This window comes from Taudactylus pleione, unplaced genomic scaffold (assembly GCF_031769625.1).
Source record: "Taudactylus pleione unplaced genomic scaffold, aTauple2 ptg002829l, whole genome shotgun sequence".
Classification (NCBI taxonomy): domain Eukaryota; kingdom Metazoa; phylum Chordata; class Amphibia; order Anura; family Myobatrachidae; genus Taudactylus; species Taudactylus pleione.
This window is the reverse complement of record NW_028287203.1, coordinates 142,719-161,709: the sequence shown is the minus strand read 5'-3', so window position 1 is coordinate 161,709 and position 18,991 is coordinate 142,719. Positions and strand designations below refer to the sequence as shown.

The 18,991-nt window shown below is 41.0% G+C and overlaps 1 protein-coding gene across 2 annotated transcripts in view; it reads left to right on the top strand.

Moving 5' to 3' along the window:
• The window catches only part of KIAA0753 (KIAA0753 ortholog), an 81,021-nt gene that overhangs the window by 24,237 nt on the left and 37,793 nt on the right, over positions 1-18,991 (top strand). For both annotated transcript variants that reach the window (XM_088466326.1, XM_088466325.1), the window contains exons 8-11: positions 3,427-3,623; positions 7,759-7,916; positions 8,693-8,815; positions 9,516-9,605. In XM_088466326.1, coding sequence (XP_088322452.1) covers positions 3,427-3,623; positions 7,759-7,916; positions 8,693-8,815; positions 9,516-9,605 — 568 coding nt within the window. The remainder of the gene's footprint in view (positions 1-3,426; positions 3,624-7,758; positions 7,917-8,692; positions 8,816-9,515; positions 9,606-18,991) is intronic.

The window sequence follows — 18,991 nt, the reverse complement described above, 5'->3', positions numbered from 1 at the left end:
CTGTGCACCAGCCCTGGCTGCATAATAAATGTACTGTATTGCACTTAAGAGTTTGCTTTTACCATCTTTGCTGTCAATATTTTTATTCACCATTCTTCCATATTAAACAATTCCTAAAACAAGCTGGATATATACATATTACAATAAAAAATACAGTATAGTTTATCACGGGACGATACAACAAAATGCATGAAAAAAATTTTTTTTTTATGCATTCAACATTAATCGTTAATGTATATTACTTTCAGCGGAAAAAGCGCAAAATATGAAGTGTCATAGGAATTCTATTGTATTATAGTGTGTTTTCTTAAATCAGATTTTCAGTTTTAAAACAAGTGATGTTCTAACAAACAAACCCCAACACTACTAACACTAGGGGAATCTTAGCAAAGTGTTACAAATGTCTAATCCATACAAATAAAATACCAACATGATATAAGGGACTAACAGAAGTAGTGCAAGGCCCTGCAGAACTCAGCATTGCTTACAGGACAGTGAAAGGAAAGGATACAGAAGATAAGAGAAGAGGAAAAGAACGCTGCGCAGGACTGTGGAAACCAGAGTATCGGGCATCACGAAGATACAAAGAAGGAGAGAGGGGAGAAGGAACACAGAACCTAGCAGACCAGACCCCTTAGTATAGAGGAGCCTGGCGTAAAAGGACTGTACAAGGAGAGTAATGCTAAGGAAACCATAGTACATTATATTTACCAGCTGCTTCTCTACAAGTATTTTTCATCATTCATAGCCCAGAACCTGTTCTCTGCCCCCTTCTCCACAAGTCTCTCTACTGGCTTTTGCTTTTGTCTGCCTAGTAATAAGGGGACAGAACAATGTGTTTGAGTCACCAGGAATAAGAAGTATAATTACTATTACTATGGTACTTTCTCAAAAAAAATAAACTGTTGTTGTGTGTTTTTTTTTTACCCCATCTGCTTTGTTCGGTTATCTTGTCTTAAACCCCAGCTACTTAGCACTTGGTAAAACCCAGATGCACTGGAAACAGGTCCTACCCAGGGCTAGTTGCACTAAAGAGGTGGTGGGGCTTACCCCCACCCTCACCACCAGGCGGATGCTTGTAAAAATACAAGTGTAGTACAAAATGATTACCACATTTTTAGGTATCATATGGCCAAAAAGGAGGAACAAATCCACCTACAGAGTTTTTAAATTTAACTTTTGTTCCTTAAAAATTGGTGCTATAATGTAGAGCAAAATATTATATTATATAGTGTTAAGCTGGGTACACACTAAACAATGTGTGCACCCAGCGATGCGACTAAAGGGCCCCCCCCCTCTGTCGACGGGCTGACATATCGGGCGGCCGGTACACATTAGGCGATCCGATGCCCGGCTGCCCGATATGTCGGTCCCTGCCGGATCCAGCTGCATGGGGTCTTCGGTCGCATCGTCATGTTGAGCTGCCTGTAGGGGACGACCTGACTAGGTGGTTGACGACCCCACCGGAGCGTGCAACAGCCGACATAGTGGGTACACACTATGCGATTTCGTCTGAATCTGGCATATCGTCTGATAAATTGTATAGTGTGTACCAGGCTTTAGTCTGAGTGTTCCTTAAAATACACCATTAGAACATCTCGTTTGTCTGACATATGGTATATGATGTCTCTTGGTTATTTATTTATTTTTAACATGTTTATTTAAAATCAGAAAAATATATAAAACCTTGACAGACAGAAATTTAGAACCAAGACGCCAATAATCAATTCAAAATATAATTTATAAAAAACACATGCTATCAATAACAGTATAAAACATGTAATCATGCATATGATAAATATATAAATAATCCTTAAATAGCTGAATAAATAAACACAGCACTAAGTCCTCAGTATAAAGGATTTCCTCACAAGGTATCAGATTAAGGTATTGCAACAAAGTCATGTAACTCTCACCGCACTTGAGTATTAGGTCCTTTTTTAGAATCTCATAAATCAGACCTCTCAGGCTGTGATAATGGGAGACTCGCTATCACTAGCGGTACAAGGTGGGGAGTCCTGGCTTGAAGAAACAAGCAACCCAACGATCCCGGCTTATGTGGCTTTTGAAGGCGAAAATTTAGTCAGCCCATGACCGACTTTATCCAGCCGCCTCTGCGATCCTGGTGTTTGGGATTTTGTCTCCACTTGTAAGTGCACAGCTCCCACTCCGTATATTAAGACCTCTGGCTGAGGTCAGATATAGTCCGGCAAGGTAGTGTGACAATGTCAATAGTAGGTAAATAGCTGACGCATTTCGCTTCCGTTTTAGGAGGCTTTATCACAGAGCATGGATCGTTATTGTAAAGATAGACATATTTCCTTGTACAGAACCAGCAATAGAGGGTAATATGTCGTCCTATTATAAATTGGTTGTCAAGATCTATCATTTGTGTCTTTGAAGTCATCCAAGAATTATTAGATTTTATTAAGAGCATGTTAGATCAAATAATAATTAGTGTAACAATTAGTGAAGATATTTATCCAAATTAGCTTTGAAACCCGCTTTATTAAGCTACTAGTATGTGGACCTGGCATGTCCCGGGTCACTTCATTCTCCGCCCCCCTATTCATCATCCTCAACTCTGGCTCCGCCCCCTCTTCGTCAAGGCCCATTCCCGCTGCTCCGTCCCTCAGAGTCTGTAGTGTAGTTGTGCCCGGCTCCAGCACTAGCGCCCTCTATACCCTTTTTCTTAGAAAAAAATATCATGAGGTGATCACATGTGGTATTAATTATTCATCAATGTTTTATGTATTATATGATCAGGGGATATGGACATATATATGCATTGTAACCGCAAAGTTCATAGTCTGTAAATAGAAAAAAACATAGAACTGTGTCCATCAGTTTAAAAAGGTGGCTTTAAATGATTGATATTTGGTAGCAAAATAAGTCAATTCAATGGAACTTGATGTCTAGTTTTATCAACTGTTCCTGTATTGTCCATTTCCTACTACTCCAGTGGGTACAGAAGATCTGTGTGTATGTATCTCTGTAGCTGTGTTGGATTACATGGATTCCCAGTCCCTGCTATCATGCTATATGAACACTCAGATGTGTGGTGACAGCTGTGCCTTGATGGAATGTTTTTGATTACGGTCTCTTTTTATGGTCCGTCTATAAAGGCATTTTGTAGTTTATCCAAAATTGAGTGCTTGTAGTTTTGTACTGTTTTTTTACCTAATTCCATTCACATTTTAAAGAAAGCTATTTTTTTTTTCTTTAAACAAAATAAAAACGTAACCCTTTCATTGCTGTAGAGAACTGTATTTCTGTTCCCCTATTGGATCATTCCTGATGTACAAGGTCACACATAATATATCTTTTCTCTATGACATTGTCCTGTGCTATTGCTACCTTATTACCGAGTTCAGGTTAGGACATTATATTTCATACTTCAAGAGATACTGTGTCTCCTTTATGCAGAGAACCCTCCAGAATCCCTGAATGGTGCCACCCATGCAGAACCTAAGCGGGTGCAAGAACCTTCCTCACCAGAGAGGCGAGCGGCCCTTAAGGCAGGGCTGGAAGCATTAATTCAAGCTGGTCATCTGAAAGGTTTGCCTAGAAAGGGGACTGGACAGAACAAGAACAAAGGAGTGTTGATTCCTCAAAGACCCAAGGTGCAAAATTTAACAAAACATCTGATTGTTGTAATCCGTAAATTTGCTGTTTTACTTAATGCTTCATTTTGTATTCAATGAACGTATGGCTATGAAATAGAACAGTATACATCAGTACCATTTTTATATTGCTACACACCTGCATTTTATCAGTTTTTCAATTTAATTCATCCAGCCAACCTTTATAGGGTTCATTTTCGTACTAGCTAAATGGCAGAGGGGAAAGATGTTTGCCCTGGCAGAATATCAGGCTGCCTCCTCTATTCCTCTTACAGTATGTCTTCTTTTTTCCCGAGCTGAAGGAAGGAAATCCCTTGTTAGGGGTCTGTTCATTTACTTGTTTATGCTGCTTGTGTTAATTTTAAACAGTAAGTGAATGCACTGGAGACTCAACCTACTGGGCAGTGTACAGAACATTTAATTTAAGTTGGATGAAACAGTGTAGGAAACATTTGTTAAGGAGAAATGAAAAACATGTTAAAATGTTCTAGATTTCAGTATATAGCTAGCGGAGCCATGGGAAGCTGTATCGTAAAGGTTTTATCAACCTCTTGGTTTAATTCAATCAAGGAAGCAGAGGATGTCGGATAGGTCTACCTTTTAATCCTGATGTTATTGACACTCTTGGCAAAGCTATGAGGAAAACTGAATACTGTAGAAGAGTCTGACACTTCTGCAATGTAGGTGAATGTATTTGGGTCAAAATTAAAGTCTGTGAGAACATTTTATATTGAGTATCTAGTTAAAAATTTTACTCCTAGGCAATTGCAACTGCCAGACCAATGGCAAGAGAGGCTAATGAGGTCAATATCTACCAAATGTTTGTGCCTAAAGACGGTGCAGTTCTGAGACATACAGTACCAAGCCTAAATGCTTCTCACATTGAAATAAAGGGGATCTAGAGGACACACCAGCCATTTGAGGAAGGATGGTTCTCTTCAAACCAATCCGGACCTGTACAGCTGGAGACCTATGGGTACCCAGCAATCACTATTTACTGCAGTTCATAAAGCCAAGTAGGGACAGATGTTTATTATCATAAAAAGAAGGTAGTTCTCTTACAAAGCCTGGAGGTACTCCTAAATAACAAAGTAATTTCTGAGGTCTTCAAGTGGAAATAGAGACATTGTTTATTCCTGCTTATTTCTTAGAAAATGTTCAGTTGGTTTAAGGATGATCTCAATCTCTCCAGCATAGCAACAGCTTCATCAAAGCAAAGACAGTTCTGTTGGAGGCCCCTAAGGTCTGTCTTGGCTTCCACAGATCCAGGGAATTTCATGATCTTCATAAATTTAAAGAACATTTATCAGCATATTTTTTTGTAAGGCCTCCAGAGTTTTATTAAGTTTTAGGTCCTAAGTTATCACTTTCAGTTCACATGCATCCTCTTTGGACTGTCCACAGTTCCCTGCACTTTATAAGGTGTTGATCATAGTAACAGCTCATCTGAATTGCAAGGGATCAAACTATAACCTTAGCGAAGATTAAGCAAGGCAAGGCGCATGGCGTTGCTATATTTCATAAGCCAAAGATACCATATTCTCTCAGGCAATTAATATGGCAGTAGAAGAACCCTGTACCCCATCTGCCAGGCACTGGAAGGTCCAATAAGTCACCTGCATCACCTTTGTCTTTGGGTGTTGTTGATGGAAGGCTAAATTTGCAAAGCAATGGCATTTCAGAGGGGTCATTTATACTCTCGAGAAGGCCAGAGAACTAGGAATTCAGTATGTTATAATCGGTCATGGGAATAGTTTTACTTCTGGAGCTTTTAGAAAGCTTAAGGTTAGCCCAGAGAGCTCTGATTAGGGAATTATTACAGTATGGGCTATGACTCATGTTTCAGCTCTAAAGCTGGCCACACACTAGACCAACTTACATCCAACCAGCCAACTTGTCGATTGGTTGGAATGAAAATCTGGTAACGTATAGGAGTAAATGATGGTCAGCAATTTGCTCCTAAATGCCAGAAAACAGATGAAAATGGTCGTTTAGACAAGTTTGTTAAATGTTTGATCTAAACTATTTGTTCAAACAGCAGTTTTGGTCCAATTTCCAGCTTTTGGGAGCAAATTGCAGATTGTATTCCTTACCAGAATTGCATTCCAACAAATCAACTAGTTGGCTGGTTGGACAGATAATCTTTAGATGTGTGGCCAGCTTAAGCTCATTCGTTGATTGGCACAAGACAAATGTATAATAAGATTCTTACAGGCAGTCAGGCATATTAGGCCTTATGCAAAACCCTTGATTGCTCCCTTTCCCTTGTAGTCCATAGTGCTTTACCAGGGGATCCTTTATGTTTGTAATCTTTAAAGTACTCTTCCTGGTGGCAGCCTCTATGCACACTATGGTGCCAGGGGTTTTATTTGAGCCTTTTCAAGTGGTCTTAATAACCAATCCACAGTTCTTACTAAAAGTGCTACATGAATTCCATATTAGACAAGAACTAGTATTGCCATGCTTTTGCACATGCACTTAAAATTATATAAAAAGATCTTTGCACACTTTATGCTTTGTGAGGGCATGTGGACTTTATCTGTAGGAGCGAATAATCCCGGCAGACTGAAACATTTTCGCTTTTCCAGAAGGTATGCATAAAGGATAAGCTCCAAGTAAGGGTATTCTTTAGCAAGATGGCTTACGGGTTGAATTGAAAGCATATAAAAGGTCATAGCAAAACTGTCCCCAGACCACTCTGTTATGGCACAAAGGGCACAGGCCACAACCGAGTAGCAGGATGAAATTCTCTTCATTCCTATAGTAAGGGCTGCCATGGATGGATGGAATGGAAATGCATTATTACCAGAAAATACCAAGGGATTCAGTTACAGGCGATGTGCCGCTGATCATTGTTGTGTTGCTTGGCTGTGCACATACCAGCCAGCTACAGTATCTCTGACATTGCAATTTTTCACTAGCAGTTTGGATTGACGTGATGTGCTATTCCTGTAATTGAATCGCCCCCTAAAAATCCAGGCAAATCTTAACCATTGGGGGTTTTTTTAATTGTCAGTGAACAATTTCCCCCATATCATTCCTATTTCTTTGTATTTATTTTGTTATTTTAAAAAATTGTCCTTATTTGAGTAACCCCATCTAAAAGAATGGTGTCCTCCATACAGCAAAATAGAAAACTGTCCTGTTGCCTAAGTCTATCGACAAATCATAGTAGAACTCTATGGAAGCGCTTCCGTAACATTCTTTTATAGAATCATGGACTGTGTGTAATCCATTCATGTAAAAATGAGAAGCAATATCTGGGGTGTGACACCTTTATTAAAGTAATGGGGTAGGGGTGGTCCCAGAGCTACTGCTTGTGAACCACTTACAATAATTAGGTTAAAGTTTGTTTAAAACTATTTTGTTCAGAAAAGTTTGTGACCTATATTCTGAACCAAATAGGACTCAGAGCTGCCCTTCCAATCAGATGAAATGATGTTCTCACAGTTATTGTTTAACGTTCACCTTTTCAGCATATAGCAGATGGACAGCGGCAAAACTGCTCTTTTTCATACTCCTGAAACGTCCACTGCTGCACAGGTGTACAATTAATGCATATATCATTAGAATAGAGAAACGAGCTCCATTTGATCAACTAGATTTTATAATATATAAAAATATCATGTGCAGAACGGGTCCTGCGTAATCGCTCACAGTCCTCCCTTAGGTGCTTGATTGATATGCTGCAGTTTTTGTGGGGGCGGAGCGGAGACGGCGACCAAGACTGTTCTACAAAACGGGCGACACCAAGCCCAGGGTGTGCGTCGGCAGACGCAGACTTCCTGGACACAACAGAGGGGTTCTGACAGCTAGACTGAGTAAGCGTAAGCTTGCGCAGACTGGCCAAGGGCAGCGACCGATGCTCGCGTTGCTGGTCTGAAGCAGCGTCTACTGACACTACACTCAGATCGCAGATGCATGCAGGAGGTGTCTTCTACAGAATATCTACACAGATGTATTTATAGTATGTTTATTTGTCTAAGACGGTAGAAATTGAGGTTCAGCACAGTACAAGTTACCAGGTGATAGAGACTGCGATGGTCCTTGTGCCATATTACTCTGAAACCCAGGAAAGTGCAGTTATCCACCACTCTGCTGGACAGAAGAATATACTCTGTATATGATCCTGTAGGGATTCCGACAGCCCCGAAAGGCGGGTCCAACACAACCTGCGCATTTTCAGGAGAAAACTGTGGCATTCAAGCTGAAAGAGAATCAACCCATTGTACGAGAGAAGAAAATTCCTTGGGTGCCTCCAAACCCAACATCTCCTCCATCCTCCCCAAAAAGGTACAGAATTAATTGAGTCACCAGTAATAACTCTTTGCTTCTGCTCATACATCCTGTATAGCAAGGGAACATGCAGCACTTCAGCTGCTGTGGGACTACACATCCCAGCATGCTCTGCCAAATATTTGCGGTTAGAGCATACGGGTCATTCCATGTCAAGTGGACCAATTTTGAAGATCATCCCCATCTGCCAATTTTGTGCTGTGGAGTCGGTGACCGTTGCACCCACTCCCACTTTGAGGGCCATAGTTTTGCTACTATTACATTACTATCACAAAGTTAGCCTGACATATATGCCAAGCTTAGTGTAAAATGTTATCAAAATTGGAGATGGGGACACCTGGTCCACTTGACATTGAATGACCCATTCTAAAGCTGTGGCAGGGCATGCTGGGAGCAGCTGGAGTGCCGCACGTTGCTACTGTCTGCTGTATAGCATTTAATAAAAGTACTGGATGTACAGCATTAATAATACACAGTGTGTCCAAGCTACAGTATAATTAACTTTAGATGAAATATGTGATATTTGTATGCAGGCCCAAACTAGCAGATACTGCAGACACTCACATAAACATGTAAAGCTCAGGAAATAGATTTTGCAGATAAAACAGAGCACCTCATATGTAAGAGTGTTGAAGTAGGAGGCCTGTTATTATGAATTACAGTTGTAGTAATTAAGGTTACTGGTCATGTGTGTGTGCCACCCTTAAGATCTAATTTATACACAAAATGAACATAGACATTGAACCTTACACTGCCTACTATGCCAACTGTAGGGTTAACTGGGACAGAGAAAGAGATGGGGTGAATGTTTCTCCAACCAGAAAATGGGATCCAAGTGATGCTCTGAACTCAAAAGAGACAGAAAAGGAGGATGCCGTGACCGACCAGGTTTTCAGGTATTTAGTTGGTCTTTGTAAATGCTGCACAAACTGAAAAGGCAACAATGCCACCAGGTGCCCAATGTAATGTCTGTATTGCAAATAGTCAAAGAATCCGTAACTAGTTCTGCTCTGCATATAATAGTCATTTTTGAAGTTATAAAAGCTACAGCAGAGTAACGGAGTTGCTGAAATGCAAGGAGAGGAGGCTGTGCTGGACGTTGCTGAGAAAAGGCCATGTCCAAGCATCCGCCTTCTGACCAGTCCCTGCACTGACTCACAAACACATGAGAATTACTCTGCATCATTTACCACCAGGTATCACACAGATTTTATACACAAACTATGCTTTGTTCATGGGTTTCGGTCTGCTAGCTCATTGGCTTATAGAGACAGAAACTCCCCCAAACATATGTATTAATGCTGCCCTGGTGCCAGTGTCAAAGAAACATATAGCTCACTGGTGTAGGTGCTGTTTGAGCTGCCCTGTACCACATTGCACTCCAGGTCTTGATGCAAACTTAGTTTATTAATACAATGTTTCGGAGCGACTTGCGCCCCATCCCACCTGGGATATATGTATTATACAGAGAAACTCTGTGTTCTTGATACATTTTCCCAAAGTTATCTTGTGCTTGATGATGTGTAAAGGAAGAATAATGAGGTTATATCATTGACAATAGCTTGTGCATTAAACTTGTTTCCTGTTACTTGGAAGGCGGACTTGGCTGGAATCTGAAACCGCAAATAAAATGCAGCAGTTGGACGATCTTTACAGGGAAGAAATAGCCCATTTGCGGAAGCTTAGGTGAGAAGCAGAGGAATAAGACCTAAAAATGACTTTTATTATTTTAATTAAGAATGATTATATTAAAAACGACAAAATAAATTAAAGTTAAAATCAGAGAGAGCTCAAAAGGTAGAAAATTTGAATGATAAACTTTGATGGGGCTATATGTCTGTTCTTACTGTATATATAGATTATCGATTAACTCTGTTTTGATGGTATATTGTGTACACTCATGTTTCTCTGGAAATTTAAGTTTCTAAGCTAAAAAAGAAGGGTACTCAAGTTGGGGGATCTCTCTTGCAAATTCCCTTAGATCATTTTCTGTGAAGACGGCTGTTTCACACCCTTATTAACTTAAGACAGGGCTTGACAAATCCCGACCGTCATGGGGACTAAGGTTTTAAGGAGCATACACACTGTACGATATATTTGAACGAAAACGATAAAACGTTCATTTTTATGCAGCGAATGACCAACGATGCGCGTTCCCGCATGGACGATAACAATAATATGGTTGTCAGTACATGCAGGCCAACTTGGACGATTTCATCACGATTTGCAAGTTCAGAGATGTGGCAGGATGAATTCACTGAAAGATTTCTATCATAGATATCTTCCAGTGTGTACATCCAATATCGTTTGTTCTGCACTACAGAAAAGTTGAAGGGAAATCGTTCAGTGATATCATTGGTTGTGCAGATCGTGCTGTGTGTACCCAGCTTTAGACCCTGCAGCTGGATTTTAAGGACTGCTAAACCTTGGGCACATGCATCCGATATGTCACTCCGATCCGCAGCATCGGACGACATATCATCTAGTGTACCCAGCTTAACAGTGCTGTCACAAGATTTATGCTGCAAGCTGCCCCGAGCGGTGGCCAATCAGATGGCAGCTCTGGTGGCACATGAAATACATGAGGTACTGTCCCTCTTTTTTTCCCCTTTTTCCTGATGGGCTAGAGCAGTGTTTCTGAAACGCATTCCTCAGTGAGCACTAACAGTGCAGGGTTTCCATTTTTCCTAGTTGGTGCACAGGAGTATTTATTACTGGCTGACACATTTTAAAAAATCCATGGGTGGAGCTAATTATTTCACTTTTGATTTTGTGAGGAGACCTGGAAAACATGCACTGTTAGTGCTCCCTTAGGAATGAGTTTAGGAAACACTGGGCTAGAATTTTCACACAAAGGTCATGTTCTGTGTAAATGTTGCTTTTTAAAGCCAATTAAAAAAAAAAAAAAAAGGTTACATTTTTCATGTTTATTTGGCCACTGGGGGAAGGGGGGCACACTATACCTTTAAGACCAAAAATACTTAGTCCTTGTGGCTGGTTGGGGTGGACAATGATCTGGCTTCTAAACTGTTAAGCTGGATCCTTAGATTGTACAAAAACTTGTCAACACCTGACCTAAGCGAATTACGTGATTTCAGGTTAGCCATAACCTAATTATTTCTCTATGAACTCTGAGCTGATCATCAAATACTGAAGATTCTTTTTACATCTGGGGACACATCATTGCACATGGGGTTAGAGTGGCATGGAGCCGTTAGCACTTAATGAGCTAGTTAATTAGCTGTATCCTCCTCAGTTTTTCATTAAGTGCTGAAGGAGTAAGCTCCAGAGACAGAAGTATATTTTAGATACATGTGTATATATGTATGGTAATTGTTGGTTAGGATGCGCTTCGGGGTGTGGTAGTGTTTGGGGATATGTAGTTGGGATTGGGTAGGTGGGGGGAAAGTAGGGATGGTGCTTCAGCGTATAGTAGGGGTACCTGATCCTACTTGTAGGTTAACGTGATGAGAGATGGGTTACGTGCGCTCCTGGGTATTGTGTGTGTGTGGAAAGGGAGGGGGGGGAGGAGAGAGGGAGGTTGGAGGAGGTGGGTGTGTTGTGGTAAGGTATAAAGAGCACACAGTAGGCTGGGTGAGTGAGTAGAGGTGATAGAATTTATTCGTGTTAAATGTGTTGATATTAATTCCTTCTTTTGATTGGAGGCACAGTGCTCCTCGGGGAGTCGTTGCGTCTCTGGATTGTTCGTGGGGACGTGCTGCCCAATTGGGGTGAACAGGGCAGTCCACAGTTTGGGAGATGGGTAAACTCTTTAAGGGGGCTCCTTGACATGCGGTCCTTACTACTGCATGTTCTCCTACTGGTCCTTTGGTCTACAGACCTGAGAACTGGGATGTCCTGGTTGTGGTGGTCGGGGATTGTCCCCAGTTTCAGCGTCCCGCACTGGTGAGGAGGGGTGATGCTTACCTACTTACTGCACCTGTTCACACACAATACCCAGGAGCGCACGTAACCCATCTCTCATGTATGTATGTATGTATGTATATATATTAATTTATTTATTAAGTATTAGCACTTCAGTCATCTGCCTTTTTTAATTTAAGGGATGTGGACTTGAGTTAGTGTACTGGGATACTATGGTATACAGAAATGGTGGTCCTGCGCAACTTAAGTAAATGGTGATAACTTCCGAAGGTGTGCTGCTGCACTAGGAGATGTCTGACTTCATCCAGTACAGTAATAAATTGAAGGGTTAAACTGTGTATCTGTATGTGGTGTACAGGTTATAATTTTTAATATAAATTCATTGGTGCACAAAATCTTTTTCCACCAGCATCACACCACATACAGATACACAGTGTAACCTTAGATCTGATTGCACATACCGGGTCATTACGACCCGGAAAATAGTAGGAGAAAGGTTGTGCGCAGCATCTAGTTTTCTTCAATTTATAACTGGGATAGTAGCGTATTATAATGGGAGCTTATCGGGAATGCTCTATTTGGGACAAGCGGATAGTGGTATACACTACCCGTTGTCTTTCCTTAAGTAGTGTCAATTGTCTTATTATAAGGAAAGGTAATTACAACTTTACAACTTCTAATAATCAGCAAAACCTGGTAACATAGTCATGTATCTTTAGAAAACAACCAATATTAGGCATACTAAATGTTTCTCTTTATGACACTAAGCATAGTGTCCAACCACTAGGAGGACTATGGCAAGATGGATTAGGCCCATGATTCGGTAGACATAGAATGGGACTGAACAAGCTATCCTAGTTAGGATTGCAATTCGTTCCATCTAGCTCAGTTGGTGGCGTTGATCACCATGGCATGGGCAACCGTAGAACAGTTATGTAGAGCACTACATGATTCTCGATGCATTTAATGACTCTGCGTCCAGTGAATCTGGCCTGGGACGTAGAGTATTAAGTTCAGATAAGTCTGGACGAAACCTCCCCTAGGGACAGCTTTTGTACAACTCTTATATGTAATGATGTGTCCCCCAAATGTAGGAAAAGAAAACAAGATTTATGGAACCTACCTTTTAAAACTATTTCTCTGACTTCATCTGGGGACACTTCGATCCCTCCCTTGTTTGTGGAATCTGTTAGTAAGATGGTTATAGTTATTGTTCAACCTATCCTTCAGGCTTTTTAATTTCCAACTGAGAAGGGGACAGAGGGAAGGAGCTTATATACAGCTAATTAACTAGCTCAATAAGTGTTGACGGCTCCGTGCTACTGTGACCCCATGTGTAAAGAAGCTATAATTACATTGGTGCAGTTTTTCCCTGATTTCAGTGTATGAAGTGTCAGCATTTCTGGCTAATGCTATATGTAGACTATTGCTGGACTGCAATTTATTGCGGTTACCTTACTTTCAGTGTGTGTCACCCTGGACTATACGTCTGTATTGAACACGGGTGCAGTAATGGTTGGCCTTACTGCCTTATAGCCATCAAATGCTTGTGTTTCCTTTACCTTTCGTAGAAGGATTATATGGGTACAATATGCATTATATACTTCTATTTAAGAACAAGCCAGCATATATTTATACAGACTAGGTGGATAGGCATAGTCTATGGGTTTTCAGTAATTGTTACCCACTTTTTGTGCATTTCTTCATGTTGCGGCTTACTATAGAATTATGTTTTATATAATTTTCTTGCTTCCCTCACTGCTTGGGTATACAACATCATATATTTTAATCTCCTCTGTGTACATTATAGTCTTTAGTTATAGTCTTTAGTTTTTGCTCAATAACCTTTCCTTTTAGGGAGGATACAGGTTCCGGTGACTTATCTAAGCACTATGTCGATTATGCATGGTATATATTTTAGTATAGATTCATATTTATACATAGATTTATACAAGTTTTTTTTTTGTAAAGAGAGCCTATACGTGGCTCATTTTAAACTAACTTATTTATTACATCGGTTATAACTAACCCTGTAGTTATTACAGAAGTGTGGTCTGGATTCATAGGGCGGTATTCAGTTGTTATAGCGTGCCCGATCTCCCGTCTAAAGTGACGGGATATTGCGGGGCGCTATTCAATTGTTGCAGTTTTTCACGCTGATCACGCCCAAAGTGGTTGGGTTTAGCCGCGTAAAGCAGTGTATCATATATATCCGTATATACACAGCCTACCTTGGTCTATGTGTGGGGCAGCATAACCTAGGCACCAAGTAAGGATCTAGTTGAGGTCATATTCAATGTCATTCGGGAACTGATGCTGCACATTTCCTCTCTCTTGAGGATATAGGCATTCTATTTCTACTGGGTTCTCTCCATTCCTGTTTGTTTATGACATACAGATGTGTGCACATACATCTAGTCTCCTTGCGCGCTAAACAGCCCTTCTAGTTGCGCCATGCCGTGTAGCACCTAGCGTCTTTTCGTGCAGCTATTTACCTTCCAATGCGTCTTATTCGCATATGGAATAGCACAAACAGCTTCTGCTGATTAAAATGATATGCGGCATGCCTATATTCTGTGAGCGACAGCGGGTGTAACTGCATGTGACACGCTACATTACAGTGTCAGCGGCTGTAACACTAACGTAGCGTTTCATATGCAGATACACCCGCAGACGCTCACAGTATATAGGCATGCTGCATATCATTTTACTCAGCAGAAGCTGCTAGTGCTAAATATTCACATCACTATGAGAATAAGACGCATTTGAAGGTAAAAAGTCACACAAAAAAAACGCTCTGCGCTGCCGTGTCACACGGAGCTCCCGTATTATGTGTGGCACGACTTGTAGTGCACGGAGGTTAGGGCAGTGTTTTGTGATGTTCTGGACGGTCTCTAATTTTTTTTTTCTTTGCAGAAATGCATGGTCACTCAACCCAGGTTATTTCAACTGGGCCCTTTCACACTGAGCAATATCCCGGATTGCTGCGAGTTCAAGTGAAATAAGCCGGGTTATTGCTGGCAGTGTGAAAGGGGTTTTAGTGACTTTTCACAGGGGTCCTAAACCACTGAATTCTCAGTTGAAGTGGGCACCTTTGCGTTGTCCTCCTTGAACAATCTCTTTTGTCTGCTGTGGGTGGATTTATTACTCTCCTTTTCTAGGAGACAGCGGTTCAGGTTTGGACAAGGTGGGCCGGTCTGATGGGACCTTTTTCAGATCTCTCAGGTATTGTAACTCTCTTCTCCTTGTCTTCGGACTTTAGTATACTGACGGGGAGGGCTAGGTCCATATGGTGTCTGCCGACATCGTTCGGATCCCCAGCAATTTGTCCGCATTTTAATATATCTATGCGGGACACTAGCCAGGGTGGTTTTCCACTTCTGATTTTCTTCTACCATTCTTACCCCTCATGCCATGTTAGCATTTAGCCATTCCCAGGTGTGCAGTTTGCTTTGCATGTGTGTACCTACCCTCCATTTTACAGTGTCCTGGACCAGTGACTCTAGTCTCACAGTACATAACCCAGGACGCACAGTGTCTGGTCTTCATTTTGACTGGAGGGGATCGGCTCCTGCCCATAGCCCTGTACTACTTCCGGAGGGTTACTTTCTCTGGTCTTTTGGACACAACCTATGTCCCTGACCGACCAGTTGGGCTTTGTCTTTATCCATTGGGATGCAACCCATCAGTGTTATTTTTGCAACATATAGGGAGTATTATTTAGTTGGTGATTAGCTAATTTCTCCAGGTATATAAATTCCTACCTGTTTTGTCTTTCTGACTTTTCAGTTGCGGAGCTTTTTTCTCCCCTTTTTGGGGTTTGGGTTGAAATTCTGATCTGCAGTCTCCACTTTGAGATTGCAGTTATTGTCTGTCTGTGCTGTGTGCCTTTTTTATTTGGCCAGACTTAACTTTGCAGGGCAATTCCTTAACCTATTCGGTTCCGATTTTTTGGGAAGGTGCGAGCTTGGCTGCACACTTCTTGGGAGATACGTCCTGTCTCGTGACACGTCAATTTTTTGTTGGGTGGTTTTACTCCTGGGTGCAGATTACACTTGCAATGTTAACTGACATTCTGCCATTTGTAGATGTCCTTGTTCCCGACTTTTACGGTTTCTTCTGGAACTCTGGTGCACTGCTCCGGATTGTGGGTGATTCAATTTTTCTTCCTGTGACCTCTATCAGGGATTCTAGGTTGCACATTTGCAGTATAATAGGGACGTCAGGGTAAATTTGCGTTTCAGCCTCTGTTGGGACATGTTGGTATCTTCCAGCATGCGGCACCTTCGGGAGCTTGCTTCAGATTTTCTGTCTATCATTATTTGAGGTTTGTTCTTTCAGCCTCTCTTGGCTTTCAAAGGCCGGTCTTCTTTGGGGCTTTTTGTTAGCTCCTCGTCTGGTGACTGCACCTTTGTGTACTTTTCCCTAGTTTCAGTCGCTAGACTGTTCTGTTGGGGCTACGCTTGTTGTTTAGCATGGGGGCCTGTTACTGTGTGTCCATCGTAGCTTCACAGTTTCAGCTTATAGTTCTATATGGACTTTTTAGCACACTTCCATTGTCTCTTCTTTCTTTTTTGTGTGAAGGGTTTACTCCGGGTATCCGGCTGTTTTCATTCCTGCCTTATGGATCCTGTTCCGAAGTGTCTGGCCTTGTTTCCAGACATTCAGCCATTTATACAGTGTGTGCCGCATGTACTGCCTCCTTCTGTTCTTCCATTCCTGTCTTGGGACCTCAATTTGTCCTTGGAGGCAATTCAGTAGGCCTGCGGTGGCTTACGTGGAAGGTTGTATTTCTGTGTCCCATTATTTCCACTCACCCGGACTGCTTTGTCTGCTAGTTCTCCTTTCCTGATTTTTCACTTTGCCCGGGCGGTGATGTGCACCATGCTGTCTTTCCAACCAACGTGGTTTCCTGGTTTCTTCTGACTTGTGTTAGGGTGATGAGGCTTCCTACTCCTGGATCACGGTATGCAAAACACTACTCCTGTTCTTAATTTTCCTTCCAGCCGGCTGGGGAGATGATGAAAACTCAACACACACTTGTGATGAATCCACTCAGCTCTCAGAGGCACATCCCCTTTGAGCCGTCTTTTATAAGTTCAGAAAACTGCTGTCTCAAACATTTGCCAAAAATGGTTTGACAGAAAAGAATACATATGATAGGTTTAACAAGTACATAGGATGTATCAATGCATCTTCAATATGTCTTTTTTTTTTCACAGTGTCCAGACTTTGTATCCTATTCTGGGATCATTCAGCTGCTGTTGTCATGTAATATGCTCGTTCAGTATAATGCTGGCTTAATCTCATGATATTTGTGTAAAGGAAAATGGCTTTTTCTGATAAATCATACAGTATGTTTTAAATAAACACTATAAATTATTATAGACTCTCACAATCCCCTCTTTTTATTAAAACATACTATCTTTCCCTTATTGGAATCATGGCTTTCATAGTAACTATATTACTTCCATAGGCACCCTATGCAAGTAGATGCAAGCATCATTCATCACCTGAATACCAAGAATCCCGTCGCATCTTTCCCTAGAAAGAGGGGTTTCTTCCAACATCAGTACTACAGAAAACACATTTCTTCTCAGGTGTGATCAATGTAATTCTTTCACACGCTAAACACTTTTCCCACTCTGAGGCACTCTTCTTATGTGTGACAAAGAGAGTCCCTACCGGTGCAGATGCTTTATTTACCATTTTCCTAAAATTATAAGATAGGTAGCAATTCCACAAAATGAGCAAAATTAATACAATGATTATAACGATTACTGGATGAATGAGACCACTAAACATCCTTTTGAGTGAAGGTGAGTTACCTGTGAACACATCCCACCAAAGGTGCTGTAAATTATCTTTTAATTGTGTGGCTACTTCCACCAATTTCTCTGCTTCTACAATTGTATGCATTTGTGCATGATGGGCAGAATAGTTTACTTTCTGTAAGTGGTGAGCAAGTTTTTCTGTATTATTAAAGGCATTAATGATACTTTGGAGATTAACTGTAAGGTTATGGGAAGGTATCTCAGTCACCTGAAATTCAAACTGTACATCTTCTTGTCTCTTCGCATAGAACACATAAGTAGTGTTCTTCCACCTGAGGTGTGTAACGTTAAATAAGCATCCAGAAAAAGGATTTGGTAAATTATAGAGGGAAGTTGTATTCATATCATATGTGACTAGGCATACAACCTGAGGCTCTACCTCTATAAACATATCCACCTCTTTATCATGCAATTCCCAGTTGCATACACTGGTTGGGTGTTCTAACTTACAAGGCTCATATAGCTGTGTTTGCTGAGGACATACTAATCCATCATCAGTATCAGTACATTGGGATAAGTCATGTGTCCTATTACTGGTGTCTATGTGTGTACCTCTCATCTGGGGAGTCCACATCTGAGTGCCTCCAGTAGTTGTCCACAAGGGGACTGGTAAGATGAAGTACTTACACATAACCTGTTTCTGTGTGACATTATACACATGAACTTCACCCGTGCAAAAGTTGTCAGTACACAACATCTTCTTTCCCTGAACTTGTATCCATAACAAAGAAGATATATTAAACATCCTTCTGTATACTTGTTCGTTACCTGTCATTAACTGTGTTTGTGTTTTACCCTTTTGCATATTTTGATGCATGGTTCTGAGAGAACATTCAGTCCAATTAAACAGTTCAGAAACATTTGTTGACAGGTAAAGTGTGTTAAACAATGTGCTATTGAACACCTGTAAATATTCATTATCCCAAGATATACTGGCCTGTAATGGGGTAAATACTGTAGGCATCCATGTAGCTTGCATTGTAACTAGTCTTCTCATATCTTCTCCTGCATTACTCATTTTGCTGGCTAAAGTTTCTATATCTATACTATTAAGTAACCCTATACCTGTACCTGATGCTCCTAACAATGTATCATACCATTCTCTCTTTTGTCTGCTATAGCATTTTGGATGTGGGGGGAAAGCGATATTAAATCTTAATATAGTGGTTTGTCTTTGGGTACCCACATTTACACAAGCGGAGGGAACTTTAACTAGTGAGTCATTCCTTATAGTGGGCTTGCTATTTAGGACGTACATCCTTGTCATTATTACTGAATTATTTGGTAATTGCGTGGTATTAGTGCAAACTAGCACTACACCTCTTTCTATAGTTGTTGGGCTTCCTATGGGTA